Here is a 16,801-nt window from a genome sequence, read left to right as displayed (position 1 = left end):
GGTGTGGTGCCGAGGGCTGTGGGCCACCAGGAGTCATCCCAGGCGGACGGGGTGTTGCCGAGGATGAGGACTTCCGTTTTTTCAGAGTTCAGCTTTAGGCGGCTGAGCCTCATCCAATCTGCGACGTCCTTCATAACCCTCTTGTAGGTTGGTCTTGGCGCTGGCGGGGTCCTTGGGGAGGGAGAGTATAAGTTGCGTGTCGTCGGCGTAGGAGGTGATGATGATGTCGTGCTTGCGTACGATGCTGGCGAGGGGGCTCATGTAGACATTGAAGAGTGTCGGGCTGAGTGATGAGCCTTGGGGCAGATGATCTCAGTGGGTTCTGAGCGAAACGGAGGGAGGTAAACTCTTTGGAAACGGTTTGAGAGGAAGGAGGCGATCCAGTCCAGGGCCTGGCCTTGGATTCCGGTGGAGCGGAGGCGGGTGATTAGGGTTCGGTGACAGACGGTGTCAAAGGCAGCCGAGAGGTCGAGCAGAATGAGGGCGACTGTTTCACCGTTGTCCATCAGGGTTCTGATGTCGTCAGTGACTGAGATGAGGGCGGTTTCAGTGCTGTGGTTGGTTCGGAATCCGGTTTGTGAGGGGTCGAGCAGGTTGTTGTCTTCCAGGAAGGTGGTCAGCTGTTTGTTGACGGTCTTCTCTATTAATTTGGCTGGGAAAGGCAGAAGAGAGATGGGGCGGAAGTTTTTCAGGTCGCTCAGGTCAGCCGTAGGTTTCTTTAGTAGGGCGTTGACTTCGGCGTGTTTCCAGCATTCGGGGAAGGTAGCAGAAGAAAAAGAAGAGTTGATGACGGTCTGGAGGTGCGGGGCGATGATGTCGTCGGCTTTGTTAAAGATGAAGTGCGGGCAGGGGTCCGAAGGGGCGCCGGAGTGGATAGAGTTCATGATGGATTTGGTTTCTTCCGTGTTGATGTGGGACCAGTTGTTGAGGGTGATGGCCGTTGATGCCGGTTCGGTGGTGTTTGGTTGGGTCTGGTGTCCGAAGCTGTCGTGGAGGTCGCTAATCTTGCGATGGAAGAAAGTGGCGAGGGATTCGCACAGATCCTGTGAGGGTGTGATGGCGTTGGCGTTGGCGCTGGGGTTGGAGAACTCCTTGACCATGCTGAAGAGTTCTCTGCTGTTGTGTCTGTTTTTGTCCAGTCTGTCGGTGAAAAAGTTCCTTTTGGCGGTGCGGATCAGGTGGTGGTGTTCGCGGGTAGCGTTCTTGAGGGCGGTCATGTTGTCAGCGGTGCGGTCCTTGCGCCAGGCTTTCTCAAGGGCGCGACAAGTTTTCTTTGATTCTTTGAGGGTGTCAGAGAACCAGAGAGGTTTTTTGGTGTTGGTCTGTCGATGCGTGCGTTTGAGGGGAGCAAGGATGTCTGCGCAGTTGGAGATCCAGTTTGTGAGGTTGAGGGCTGCGTCGTTGGGGTCGGTGGTGAGGGTGGGTTGGTTGGCGGCGAGTGCGGAGAAGAGTTGCTCTTCGGGGATCTTGTTCCACTGTCGACGAGGGATGGGTTGGGTGCGGAGGTGGCAGGTCTTGCGTCGGAATGTGAAGTGTACGCAGCTGTGGTCGGTCCAGTGTAGGGCGGAGGCGTGGCTGAAGAAGACGTGTTTGCTGGCGGAGAAGATGGGGTCAAGCGTGTGTCCGGCGATGTGGGTGGCAGTGTTCACCAGTTGTTTGAGGCCGAGGTTGGCGAGGTTGTCGAGCAGGGTGGTGGTGTTGGGGTCGTTGTTTTGTTCCAGATGGAAGTTGAGGTCACCTAGGAGGATGTAGTCCGGCGAGGCGAGGGCGTGCGGGGAGATGAAGTCGGCGATGGCGTCGCTGAAAGGGGCGCGTGGCCTGGGAGGACGGTAGATGAGGGATCCTCTGAGGGTGGTCCTCGGATCGGTGCGAATCTGAAAATGCAGGTGTTCAGCGGCGAGAGGGGTGTCTTCGGTGGAGGTGGTGACGCTGATGGAGTCTTTGAAGACGATGGCGATACCTCCTCCTACCTGGTTGGTGCGGTCTTTTCTGGAGATCTTATAGCCTTCGGGGATGGCAGTGGCGATGTCAGGGGCCGAGGAGGCGTTCATCCAGGTCTCCGTGAGGAAGGCGACGTCCGGTGCTATGGAGTCCAGGAGGTCCCAGAGTTCAACGGCGTGTTTGTGGACGGAGCGAGCGTTGACTAGGATGCACTTGAGGTGGTTGATGGCGCGTGGGCTGGTGGTCATGGTTGTTGCGTGGTGGAAGGTGCGTTTGCAGGAGTTGCAGGCGAAGGGTCCATGGGTGCGTTTGGGGTGAGCTTGGAAGCAAGTGTTGAAGCGTCCTGGGTTGAGGGCGTGGAGGGTGGTGGGGTCGTAGCGGGTCAGCGGGGCTTGGGAGAGCTGGGGTCCAGGGGTCGTGGCGCTGGGCGCGGGACAGGCACGGACGGGCGCAGACGGGCTTGCCTCTGGCGCGCCTCTGGCGCGCCAGCGGCGCAGTCGCGCAGCGGCAGCCATATGAGGTAGGAGGGGGGGAGGGGTCAGGTGGGGGCGAATGGGAGCTGGGGGGCGGGGGCGTGCAGGAGGTCGCGGCGGGAAAGCGCGAGGGAGGGGGGGACAGGTAGAGTGAGAAGAGCTGGGGGAGGGGGGTTTAAGGGTGGAGGGGGGTGAGTGTTAGGAGGTTTAGGAGATAGGGGAGAAAGATAGGAGTAGGGTTGAGAAGATAGGGGAGGGGGGGTTGTAGAGGTGGGTGAGGGTGAGAGGTAGAGTGAGAGGATAGGAAGATAGGTAATAGAGGGGGTTAGGGGGGAGAGATAGAGAAATAGATAGAGAAAATAGATAGGGAAATCGATAGATAGGGAAATAGATAGAGAGATAGGAAGATAGGAGGAGGTGGAGAGTGAGGGAGTTAGTGGGATAGAGAGATAGAGAGATAGGTAGATAGGAGGAGTGGGGGAGGTAGATAGTGAACGGGTTAGATAGGGGAGATAGAGAGGGGGATGCGAGTGGGGGAGGGGGATGAGGCAGGAGGGAAGGGCGGGGAGAAGAGGACGGAGGAGGCAGAAGAGCCGAAGTCAGAAGACAAGAAGAACAGAAGACAAGAAGACAAGAAGAACAGAAGACAAGAAGAACAGAAGAACAGAAGACCGGAAGGAGAGAAGAAAGGAAGATCATAAGACCGGAAGGAGAGAAGAAAGGAAGACCGGAAGAACACAGAAGAACACAGAAGAACACAGAAGAAGATACAGAAGAAGATACAGAAGAAGATACAGAAAACGAAGAACAGAGGGCAGAAGACCACAGAAGAAGATGAGGAAGAAGAGAAGTAGAGTGAAGACGGGGGAAAGAAGAGTACAGAAGAAGATTACAGACGAGGAGTGAGGAGGAAGAACAGAAGAACAGAGAAGAAGAAAAGAAGAAAAGAAGCAGGAGCAGGAGAGAGGGTGAGTAGCGCAGGGCAGAGCGAGGGGCTGGGAGGTGGGGGGTACTTACTGTGAGGTGGGTCTCAGGAACTCAGGAACCTGGAGGAGCTGCAGCGGCAGGGGGAGCGACCTACCCTTGGGTCAAGGGTCGCTACCACGCTACCACCTTGTCAATGATAAAGATCTATCAAAGTCCTCCCATAGCACAAGTAGGCGGTGGAAGGAGGTTGCAGGGTTCCATTTAGGACTACCTCAGGTACGTTGTAGCCCACCAGTGTGTGTGCTATAGGTGCTACTGATCTTGCCTTTTTCGTTCCTCTGCTCACCCATTTCAAGGTATAACTTCCAGGGGTGTATAGTCAACCTGTGTCTGCAGATAGTGACCAGGTCCTCCATTTCCTGATGGTCCCAACCACCTCCACCTCCACAGTTATACAATGTTTTTTTTTCTGCAACCCTCTAAATTCCTCTGTATGCAGTGCCGCCCCCTCAGCAAATGTACATTTCTCCATCCAGTTCGCCAACTACTACGTGAGAGGAGTGATGGACATTATCTGTAGAGGCTATCCTCAACACCGAGTCTAGGAATCTATTGGCAACTTTCATTTTAGGCTTCGGAGCATATAGTCCAAGAAGCATATTTCTACTGTGTGCATTTTAGGTCTGATGCAACTTTTGCAGCACTATATAAGTGAGAGTGGAATTGAGCTCTCACTAAGCAATGGCTTTACCAGGAAGCAGCCATCAAGAGAAGGGATCATTGCCACGTGTGTGACAGGGCTCAGAGCAGATGTGAAGAATTTGGTTACGTTGGTGAAGTTAAAAGCATGGGGAGGCAGTAGTATAACCTATTGAAAAGATTGAGCACTGGAATTCAGATGTCTAGGAAGAACTTTAGTAGTGGTAAAGCAAGTGTAGGATATATATTTAAGGCCATGACCTAAAACATCACACTCAACAAATGAGATATGGAGGTTCCGCATCCTGTCATTTCTGTCACTGCACACAATTCTCCCTATTACCTACAAGTGAACTGATCCCCGTAGACATTTATACAGGTCTGCAGGAAAACCATTTACGTGTCTGATGGTCTGGTCCCTCCATAGATGTGTGCCTATAAATACATTCTGTAGTTAATCCCTGTGACCTTACACAGAGCACTGCACTGTTAGCACCTTGCCAGTCATACGCTTGGTTTGTACGTAGGTAAGTGAGCCCCACTTTTGTGAAATAATGTTATCAGATTGCTCTGCTTAAAATTTGATAATAACAGGATGAGTCCTGATTTTTAACCAATATATTGCCAGTTCAACTGTCAAATAAACAGTGCACATATCCTTGGATGTGAAGCAGTTTTGCAAAGAAATTTGGCACCAAAATATTCCATCAAGGTTGGTTTAACTCATAATTTGGATTTTTCTCTATTTTTAGGACATTCACTGATTTGTGAAGTATGTTCCAGTAGGAATGCAACCATGTGTAATGGCAAGATGATGACCTGCGATGCTAATATGGACACTTGTGAACATTCTATAGTAAGATCAAATGCCTGTAAGTAATTTGCAATGGACATACCACTTTGCTTCATATAGGAATGATGTTAATACATCCTGTGATGTCATATTCTTTTAAATACATTTTAACAACCTATGATATTGATATTGAGACAAGTGAGATAATGGGATGCCGTGGTAATTGGGTATAGTAGAATTCACTTGGACGAGACCTTGATGTTAGTGTGACTACAGGTTTGTTTTGCCACTAGAGGATCCATGGGACAAAGCCTATATTTCTTTACATGTATGAAAGAATTCTCTATCAACTCTGTAGAATTTTTCTCTACCAATTGTGTGAGATGTGTTTTTTGTAGCATGCAGATTGTGTGCAGCATCAACATGTTGCTATTGAAGTAATTTCATGTTTTCAGACAGGTAGTAGGGATTTATTTTCCTCAGTCATGATGAAAGTCACAGGGAGAGTGGCCAGAAACATGTTGACTAATAGAAATAGGGGCCATTGAAACCACTTTGACTTTTGAATCTGAAGACTTGAATAAAACTAATAGGGTCTCCTTGTGCTGTCGTAGCGTCATTTCTTTTTACACTAAGGAGGCTTTAAGGAGGCCCCCACCATGCGCCATATTAACAAAGTGGCACAATGCATGCGTTATGCCACTTTGTAAACCTTTGCACCACATTATACCTGCGCCAGGTATAATATATGCAAGAGGGGCATTCCCATGCTGGGAAGCCTAAAAAAGATTTCACTGCTATAATTGTTATGGCTGCTCAGGGTAGGCATTTAAGTGACACTCCCATAATAATCTATGGACCTCCCTGTGCTTTGCTGGACTAGCGCCATAATTCATGGCACCAACCCAGCAAAGCACCACAATAGCATCATAAATTATGACACTGTTGTGCTACCATGAGACATGGTGTGCTGTATAGCAAATACAACACTGACATGGTGACGTTAGGGGGGAACAGTGCGATGCAATTAAAGTGGCGCTTCAGATCTGAGGAGCCACTTTCTTGTAAGTATGCCCCTTAGTGTCCTACCAGGCCGGTGTTTTTAATCTTCTACAACAAATATCCCTCCAAACCTCTAATCCAATCATTTTTTGGCATTACCATCTGGTGCCCACATGTCTCTTACTGGTAACATCTTCCCAGTTCCGGTATGGCATTCGATCAAGAGGTAATCCGGGTGGATGAGGGTTTACATTAAAATAAAGTGTGCTCCTTACCTGTAGAGGATAAAAAACTAATTAAAACAAAATAAATTATAAATCGAGGAAATAACCAAATGAGATCATAATATTATTTTGCCAGACATCAGAGATCCTTTTGTTCTGATACGTTAGCAAGAGTTGCTCCACTGAAGAAATGGCTCTTTCTTTCCCCCTCTTTTCAATATATTTAATGGGATACCTCGTGCATGCATTGAAATGCACATAATATTGTTTGGCCCTCTCTCCCTGACTTCTGTAGCTGTGATTTATATTTCCACAGTTTGCAGTGTCATGTAGCAGGTAACACTGTATCACAGCACATTAAGGCCAGAATTATTTGCTTTGTCAATGCTTGATTTTTTTCTTCTTTTTGCAACATTGCCCTGAGAAGTAGTAGCTATGTGTTGGATGATTCACTCATGCCCACAGGGGGATTTGTTCAGTGCATTTTGCACATTTCATTCAAAATCCTAATCACAAAAACAAATGAGATTGTATCCTCTTGTAAAATTAACATGACAGGCCTGAATCTTGCTGTGGTAATTTTACTACTGTTCTGGTATTCACAAACTATGGGGCTGATTATGAGTTCAGCAGACGGTTTATATGGCGAATGTCTGACGTGGAGGTTGCCACCATACAGGCTACCTCCCACCCAGCCCATTATGAGTTTCCTGCTAGGTCAGTGGGCAGAAACCTGAGTATCCGCCCGTTGGCCTAGCAGGAAACAGCCTACAGATGGTCTCCAGCTCAAATCAAGCCAGCGGCAATGCTGTAAGGCACAGCGCGCACCAGCACCCTCGCAATGTTGCTGTCTGCAAAGCAAGGGTGTTGGCCAGGGGGCCGTTCTCTGCCAGCATTTTCATAGCAGTGGTACCACCATGAAATCGCTGGTGGCAAAGGGGGTCGTAATCCCCAGGGCAGCACTACCTTGGCGGATTTGGTCCGCTACCACCTTCAGACTGCTGGGATCTCTGATCCTGGCAGTTCCCTGGCAGCCCGACTGCAGGGGTTGTAATATGGCGTTCAGACTGCTGCATTGGCGGTGGTCCGACAAACATCCGTGAGTCTGGGGGCCTAGTCACCGCCAGACTCATAATGAGGCCCTATGTCTCTTTTGGTATTCACAAACTACGAGTTAATATAAGTCTACAACTGTAGTTGAGGCGAAAAACTTTGCACATAAAATTATTGCCCTGTCCTATATTTTTATGCGCTGAGCTCTCTGCCATGTCTGCAGTGTCTCTGCAGCTGTAAACTTACTGTTAAGTTGTAATATTTTACATTGTCATTTCAGAGAAATACCCATATCTTGTGAAAGCATACTAAGACCCATTGATTCAATGGCTTATATTATGTGACAACATAAGTAGGGCAGCTATAACTGCAAAGGAATATTCATTGAACACTATATAAAGCAGAGCTGGAGGTTTTCGTGGCACGCTAGTTGTGCCTCTTAACTGGACATTTGTACTTTAATTGGAACAGTATAATTACTTCTCATTTTAATGGACATTCTTTGAATGTGTTATCAGGACAGCACATCCAACACCCAACAGTAGCCATTGTATAACTTGAATTATGTCTTGGCATGACTGTTATAACTTTAAATTGACAGTGTGAGAACGTCTCAACATAAATCAGCATGGATCATGTTTTCTCAATTAAGTTCTACCAGATTTTCATAGCTGGACTGTTGTTCCTTTAATTCAGCATTACCCGACTGCTTAAGATGCTATACTTTTGAATGGCAGGGTTAGAATTTCACAGAACATAAGATATATGTTTAATGGTGCAGTAACATAACCTCTCAGCAGGGATTCTAGTCTTGAGACCAGGACTACAGAACTATGCACTAGTGCAATTCTGACAGCAGTTTGCCTTGTCAGCAAATAGACATCTAATTGAATGGACCTGTGGTATGAACGCACACGTACACACCTGTACCGATTAGACTGATAAGGATAAAGTAGATACCAGATAACATCACTTCAAAGGTTTTTATTACATAAATCACTTCCAGCACAGGAAGCCACATAGCAAAAAACTGCCAATAAAACTGAACATCTGCACTAGACAAATAGTAACTGCAACCACAAGGTGGATCCAGTAGACAGCACTGAAAGAAATAGAAGATACAGTTCAAGCAACAGCAATATTACCTCGGCTCCATGATGTGTAAGTAGTTTACCCACCCTGTTCACTTATTGTCTTTCACTTTCATTTTTTAGCAAGCATTTTAGCAGTAGAACTAAAGTGGCATAATGCACATAAAAAACAATTAGCTCTTACATGCCATTTACAGCGATTGTGCAATGAACAGTTAAATACAGTGTTGGGTCAGATGCAATTAGCTCCACCCATCCTTTTATCTCTTGGTTTCCAAGAACAATACCAGTATCAAATGCAAAGAAGAAAAATAATATAAATATGTCCATGACACAAAAAGGTATGGGTACGTGATTGTATGCAACTTTTGTTTTACAGTTTTGTGTGAGAAGCTTTATAAAGACTTGGATATGGAAATTGCTTAAGTGAGCACTAACTACTGCAGCCTGAGATGCCTGGCCTGGCAAGATGGTTGAAGAAATGCACTAACCTTTGCTCCTGAAGCACCCTGTTCTGCTTTGCAAGAATTCTGTGCCTGATGGGTAAAGAAGACCCTTCATGCCCTAGTACACGGCCATACATTTCTTATGAATGAAAAAAAAACACATTACTATAAAAATAAATATTATAACACACTTTAAAATACATCTAACAAATTGAATATTAAACACATATTAATAAAAAAATATAACAAGTAGACAGCTCAAAATAAAATACTAATCAGTATGCACCACATAGGGTCATAGTTGAAAACAATTAAAACTAAACACAAAGCAGCCAATAAAATGTAACTAACTACAAACATAATCAATGAAACAATACAAGAAACACAAAACCTCTCTATTTTTTATGGAACAACCTTAACAACTAGGAGAAAACAACATTCTGCCAGACTCCACAAAGAAAGGCCAGAGGGAAGACTTTAGAAAATAAGAAGCCACCTTCACAATTAAAACAAGTGCAATTTAACATGACACATTTTCAAAATGTGTATCTACAAATACAAATACAAATATATAACTAAACCCTCTACTTTATTAAATATATTACTCTTTAGATATTAAAAGAACTTCAACCAAAAGGAAGCACAAAAAGCTGAAAATTCCAATAAAAGACTCAAAGAACCTAGCAAAGTCACTTTCAAAGTATGTAAAATAAACCCATTTATAACAATGAAGGAACCTCTATCTGTCAAACTTAATACTACAAACCCACCATCTCCCAAAAGAAACCAAACTTGTTTTTTGAACTACTAACATAAAAAACAAACAATGTTTCACCTACACACAAGAAAAAGCCACCTGAACTAAATCTCAAAGTTATCAAATATCAAGGATAGAAACACATGTGCAACTTCAAAGAATAACACATTTAAAATGTATAGGTTTAAAAGCATGTTTAACACAAAGAATCAAACAAAAGTAATGTTTTCAACATAATTAAAAAAATATGTTAATTTCAAACAGAATTATAGAAAGAGCAAAATATATCACAGAAAGGCAAACAATTGTTTTCACACGTGGGATACACATACAGCCAGGATAGCACAGGCACTGAAAACATGAATTGGGAATCTACTTTATTTTACTAAAATTCTTGTTATGGGAGGGAAAGTATCAAAAACAATATAGTCATTAATGCTAGGGAACACAACCACCCCAAATGTAAGAGAGATAAAAGTAAAACATAGAGCAAGCACAAGTTCACAAGAGCCCACTTCTAAAATTTTAAAAGACAAATTTTGAGATCTCCTAAGGCCCAGCAGACTTCTCTTTCATTTATGGGAAGCACTGTCATGACAGTTTCTGTAAATGCATTGAAAGTTTGAGGCACTGCTCTGGCAACAGTGGATGGAGCCATGCAGCAAACTTTAAAAAAAAGTTTATCTTCAGAGCCGGCCTGGTGAGGAGCATTTCCCGATGATGATGCTTGTCATCCATTGTGATGCATGAGGGCTCTTGCTCCTGATAGTTCAGGTCTCCTAGGAAGTCAGAGTATTTTTGGAACAGTGTACCTTTATTTATAGTATTATAGTTGGGAGACTGTACACTGGACCACATAATCTCCCGGTCCCTCCAACCCCTTTTTGCTTATCTCAATTAAATCCTACTATTGGGCCTGCAGTGCTGCTTACACCACTCACTGAAGTAGCCTTTCAAACCTGTCTCAGGCCTGCTAGCGCAGGGCCTGGGTGCACAGTTTGCTGCTCCAGGGCCCAGCATCTAAACTTATTTGCCAGGTCCAGATCTCCTCTTTTAATACATGTAAGTCATCCCCAAGGTAGACCCTAGCTTGCCCTATGGGCAGGGTGCTATGTATGTAGAAGGTGGGACATGTGACTAGTTACCTGGCCTGTCCTGGTAGTGACAAACAGCCTATTTCATTTCTCACTGCTGTGAGTGCTGCCTTCTCATAGGATTGCATTGGAAATGCCCTGTCTTATGTCTGGAGGTACTGCCTAATTTATGAGGGGTAGCGTAGGCATGTTTGGTATGGTTGTAATGATGATGGGAAATGCTGCTCACTGGTGTAGGTGGATTTTTTGTCACCATTATAGAAATGCCACTTCTAGAAAGGGAGCATTTCTCTGTGCTTATGACTCTGGTGTTTTGCAGCTTGACTCCAATCCACCTCTGGGCAGAGTGACAGTTGGGTTTTGTGCATACTTTTCAGACAGCCTGTACACAGGGAGGGTATAGGTATCACAGAGGTGAATTTGCATTTTGAATGGTCTTTCTGGGCTGAGAGAAGGGGAAGCGGGCACAGTTGCATCTGTAAAGGCTGTGCCCTGGACTCACACAAAGGTCTTGTTTACCCCAACTGATGTTTGGAGCCTGTGCTGGAGGAGAGAGGGGGCACTCCCAGAACCAGTTGTAACTAGTTGGAACCTCCTCTCCCCTCTTTGTTAAACCCTTGCAAAACTGAATTTAAGTACAATTGGGGACACTCTGGATTTTAACATGCTTGTAACTGGACACAGAATGATGCTGGAGGGGCTCACCAAGAACAGCCTTGGACTGCTGCTGCTGTGATGACCTGTGACCTGCTGGGTCACATTGAGGAACTGACACTGACTGCATCCCCTTTGTGCTGGCCTGCTGCTGGGCCATACCATCCTGTGCTCCCCCTTTTTTGTGTCCCCCAGGGGCTGGGTGCTATGGCCCCTGACCCCTGCACCTGCCTGCATTGCACATGAGGAGTGCTTCTTTTTACTTATGTAGCGCCTTGGGTGCACATTGGCTCGTCTTCCGAATCACCTTGAAAACGCTTTTTCGGGTTGCAGCTGGAAAAAGAATCACCACCATGACCCGGGCGGCTTATCAGGATCAAATCCAGGAGCGTGGCTGAAGCTGGGACACTGCAAGGCAAAGAGAGGAGCGAGCACGCTCCTGACTGTGCCTCTAGGGCGAAGCACGCTCCTAGGAGCACACCCAGGGCACCAGCAGGCTCCAACCCCAGCCTAATCACTGCTGCGGCTCGGGAGATTGAGGAGACACTTACGCACCAGATCGGGTGCGGGCGAGTGCACATCAATGGCCCCTGGAGGGAGGAACACCTCATCGGAGGTCCCCTCCAGATCCCAGGGCCACCCGGAGAGCAGGACGCAGGGGAGGTGAGGGTAAGTTCCCTCTCTCCACGGTTGTTGCCAGAGGAGTGTGAAGCTGCAATTATTTTGTTTGTTGAGGCCCACGGCTGGGAGGAAAAGCCTCAACAGAGGCTCCCTGTACTGCCAGGCCCCTTCCCCTCTTGTGTCAAGGGGCCCACAGAGTCCGTGGATAACCTTGTTTTGGTGCATCAAAACGGAGGGGGTGCATGCCACCCCGCTACCAACTATAAAACGGCCCCTGTTTGGCACAAGGAGCTCAGGGAGCCCTATTTGCCTTGTGGCACTGGAGGTGCTTCTCACATATAAAACAGGTACTTTGAATGAGCATTATCAGCACAGTATGCTAACTTGTTTCTTTTATGTGTCATAGATTTGCCAATGTTCTTTTATGGGCATGCCACGTAAATATGTTTTCATGACTTATCATATGTTCCTGTTATGGGCATTTATGATACTTTTATGACAGATGCATTTCTGACTACTGCTCATGTTGCAGAATAATGAGTAACCTGTGTGTTATGTGTGACTATTGCTATTGCTGATTTCTGCAGAGTAACAGTATTGTGTAACGTTCTGGCAACTGCTTGGGTAGCAGGGTATTACCGACATGTTGTGTTTGGTTTAATGATGTTGTGTACCATACAATATATTTGTATATAACTTGTTGTTGTGTTTCCTTTGGGGTGGGGACAGTGCATCATGTGTAATGTGTGTGTTGTGCAATCGCTTTACACATTGCCTCTGGGATAGGCCTGACTTCTCGTGCCAAGCTACCAAGATCGTGAGTAGCGGTTATCTTGGGTGTGTAACTCCCTCACCCTGACTATAGTGGGTGGGTTCTGCCTGGCTTAGGTGCATACCCTAGCAAACCAGAAACTCAATTTCTAACAAAAAGGTAAGCAACCTTCTAAAAAAAAAACACATTCATTCTTTTTTGTCATTTTTTCCTCTTACAAATAAAAGGACGCACATTTGAAATTTCTGATGAGATTGACCAGGATGGTTCCACAAAGGAAAAGATGCAACAAGCCCCTGATAAATTGAAGTATGATGGCACGATAGCTAATACATCTGAAGTCAGAGACACTCTTGCCCATGAGTTTATCTCACCAACACATCTCCAATACTTAGAAACGTGCAATCCACTCCAGCAAAGTCCTTGGAAGTGTTGGTTAAGGACTTCATGTAGACACACTTCTGGACCACAGCAGTTCATTATACCGTAAAAGTGGCAAGTGACGTTCCCCTTAGGTGGTCACCTGGAGAGACTTTATATTCAGAAAAAAGAGGTTCTGGACTAGATTAATAATCCTGAAATGATGCACCCCCATCTTTCCTCTTCTCCCTGAATGTTCCACCCTTCAGAGCTTTGTGAGTTCAGAAGAAGGGTCTGAGGTAACAGGCGGCATACAGGGGAATAAAAGCAATACAGAAATACCTGGTAACGGGCTTCCCAGGAATATAGCGGCTGCTACATCTGCTTTGGCAGATGTGTTCCATCATGGGGCAGACCAAGAGACTTTGGCAGCTTCTGTAGCAAATATTGAGTCTGTATTGACTGGTCCATCTCCGATGCTGGATGTACTCCTTTAAATACAGAAAACATTGAATAGGATGTTGGAATCATCCCGCGCTCCAAATGAGTCCCTGCGAATGGAGGCTGTTATACTTAAAGACATTTTTGGTGAGTTAAAGGCAATCAATTCTTGCAAGCCTACACTCATATGGCTGCTAGCCTCCTAATCTCTGCAGAATGATGAGGAGGCTATGGCTCAAGGGCAGAGGTCAGGGAACCATGTCTGTGTCAAGAAGAAGGCCAATGTCGATGAGAAGGTGATATCATGGGTGGGCTGGAAATGTGTGCTTGTAGCGCTGAAATGGAAGGGAACTTATTAGGATGGGGACAAATGTAAGAAATATCACTCAGAAATCTAGTCTAGTGGGAGGCACAGACAAATCATTTCAACCTAAAAAGAGCCAAGGGAAAAATAGAAGAGTAAGTCAAGGGAAGAAAGCTGTGTTGAAAGAGCCAAGGGTTTGGAAAAGGAGTCCCCTTGTATACTGCAGTCGGATCCCAGGGCCCTAAGGAGAGGCACTCGTAACCCACTTAATAAGAAAGGAATTGAGGGTACATAGTACAAGGCAATGTAGCTCAGGAATCTGGGAGAAATGCCTTCCTGAACATAGAAAGGAGCCTTACGTTTGGGAAGAGTCAAGATAATAAAACAACTAGACTAGTTCAGCCATGAATGGGCCGACATGGGGGCTCCATAGGGATCATAGATCAAAATATCTGTATTTGGATGTTACAGGACAAGGCAAAAAAACAAGTAAATGGAAGCCATTGAACAGGTCAAGCTTACTAAAGATGTATTCAGCCTGGGACAAGGATATGAAAAGATTCTGGAAGCTAGTTCAGAAAGGGTGTACAAAGTCAAATCCTCCGGTAAGGAGCAAGGTTCCAAAAAATGCTTGGGTCTCTCACATAACTAATATTTAGAAAGCTAGAGAGGCAACTGCAAGTGGAACTTGGCCCAAGAAAGGGGAAAAATCTCTGGATACTTTCTCAGTACAATCTTTAGTAGAATCGTTAGCCTCCCTAAATCTAACCAAGGCAGCTGGGCCACATAAGGCAATTGTAATTAAGCCTAATCCTAAGTGGTGAGCAACATTTTTCTCAAAGGTTTTTGTATCTATAATAAGGACATGTATTTTTTCACCAAGCTGTAAAGGTGCAATTATCAAACCCATACATAAAAAAGGGAGACAAATGACACAAGCAATTTTCGCCTGATAAGCCTCCTTGACTTGGTGCAAAATTGTACTCATGGGTAACTCTTATCTTTCTCAAGAACTGGATCAAGGGTAATGATATTTACCCTATGGAACAAGGAGGCTCCAAGCAAGGGCATGCAACAGTTGATCATAGTTTTAGCTTGTAGGCTCTGTGGCAAAAACAATGGAAATGACAGAAAATATGCTTTGTTTTATTGTTGACTTTAGTTCAGCCTTTGATCTAGTGGATCGTAGTATTTCGTGGGAAAAGCTACGACAAGTGACAAATTCCCCCTTGCTTGTTAGTAATATTTCAGATGTGCGAGGCAGGCCATGAATTGAAAAGGAAAAACTGCTGTGGCTTTACAAATGGTAAACTTCAAGTTGACAGAGGCCTCTCACCTCTTGAAAGGTGAATTGAAAGAGGCATGTAGAAGAACATCAAGCCTGTCTGACCTGAGGTATATAAAGAGTAAACCATCAGCAAATATATGTTGGATAATAAGAGGGAGTCCTGTATATAGCTGCCTTGCCAAATGCCCAGTTACTCCAATTATTTTAACATTTCAGGGGGCTTTGAATGTTCTAAGGCCTGAGAAGCTTAATGCACTTTTAGATGACGAGAATACCTGTATGTGTGGGTTAGGACTGCAACATTTTAACATCCATTTTTTATTGGGTTGTTTACATTTTTATAGGATGTGAATCAGGATTTGAAACCACTTTTTTATAAAACACAAAATCTCCCATCATAATGAAGCACTTGCACTGTTGGCGAACATGGCATTCTAGTATACTCCATGTGCTCTAGCAAAATGTTTAAAAATAAGCTTGGGTTAGTAATGCAATGATTGCAAATGTTAGTCAGCTTAAATTAACTGAAGTCACATCCAATGGATTAAGGGGAAAGTATATGTAGTGAAATATATGTGTGTTTTAGCTTCTTTGTGTAGAATGGACTTTGTGGGAGTCTGTGAGTAGTTTGGGTCTTGGAATGGGAAGGGTTGAGAGGGAAGGGGGGACGTGAGTCAATAAATCTGGAGAAAAGCAATGTATCACATATAATCCATGTGTTGCCTTCCTCTGCACAAGAGAGGCATTCAATGGGTGTTGCATGGATGTGCCCATGCTAGTCTTATGTTTTCTTACACAATCTCAGATTGAAAAGGACAGATGACCCTGGGAATGTGCCAAAAATATATGCCTTCCCAGAAGAGGCATAACAAGGAGAAATATCTTTATTTCTCAGTGTAACATCCTCTTTCTATTAGTGCTGCATTTTTTTGTTTTTATTTTTTTATATAAATTTTGTAAAATAGAAGCAGCACATTGGAAGGGCCATAACAACTCAACAAACAGTAATAGACTGTTAAAACAGAAAATAGCTACAGTGCAGAAGCTCTTACAACAGAAACAATACAACCGTATATCATCGTATATGCCAGTCAGTGACGACACATAAACCAAGCACTGCAAGATTACTGCCTCAAGGAGGACGAGGCCTCCATTGCCTAATTTTTGGCATATGGCTTCCACATCCCATTTTCAATCATTTTAGCTAATCGTCCCACACTTAATAAAACATTACCCCCACACATGTAGATGGACAAAAGAAATCAGGATGATAAATGGTGACCAAACTGCTTTGACCTTCTTAAGAGCTCTGCTGCCTCTCTTCTCATAAATAGTCCTTTAGAAATTAAAGTTAGCCAGAAGTCAGGCAGGCCTCTGCTGAAAGAGGATATGCACAGGTGTGCCACAGCTGTTGCAATAAATACAAATCTTATAGCAGCCGAAGGAACCCTGTCATTGCCTATTTCCAGCAATATAAGTAATTGGGTCGGATCAATATTAAGACCAAAAGATACATGAAGGAACTCTGTGATCTTTCCCCATAGTGGTCAAGGCCTCAGTAGCCACCAAACATGTGCGAGGACAGGAAATGCCAACTGTCCTGCCCCAGCTGGCAATATTAAGGTAGTATGCCCCAGTTCCAATGACTCCAAAAAGACCTCTCCATCGCCCCCAGGATGTCATGTCACTTTGCAATATATTTTCCTAAATCATTCAAGATGAGGGCATTCAAATCTGCATAAAGTTGACTAATGGAGCAAGACTCCCTCCCAACCAGGGGATCTAACACCTCCAACTACTGAAAACCGCAGGCACCCCCCCACACACATTCCGGTACAGAAAATCCCTAATTTGCAAATAC

General features: G+C 45.0%; 1 protein-coding gene across 2 annotated transcripts in view; it reads left to right on the top strand.

Moving 5' to 3' along the window:
* Nucleotides 1-16,801, top strand: part of LOC138246607 (phospholipase A2 inhibitor NAI-like) — a 55,392-nt gene that overhangs the window by 24,149 nt on the left and 14,442 nt on the right. For both annotated transcript variants that reach the window (XM_069201305.1, XM_069201306.1), the window contains exon 2: nt 4,793-4,912. In XM_069201305.1, coding sequence (XP_069057406.1) covers nt 4,793-4,912 — 120 coding nt within the window. The remainder of the gene's footprint in view (nt 1-4,792; nt 4,913-16,801) is intronic.

Source organism: Pleurodeles waltl, chromosome 7, assembly GCF_031143425.1.
Source record: "Pleurodeles waltl isolate 20211129_DDA chromosome 7, aPleWal1.hap1.20221129, whole genome shotgun sequence".
Lineage (NCBI taxonomy): Eukaryota > Metazoa > Chordata > Amphibia > Caudata > Salamandridae > Pleurodeles > Pleurodeles waltl.
The sequence above is the reverse complement of the archived record's forward strand: the minus strand, read 5'-3'. Positions and strand labels throughout refer to the sequence as shown.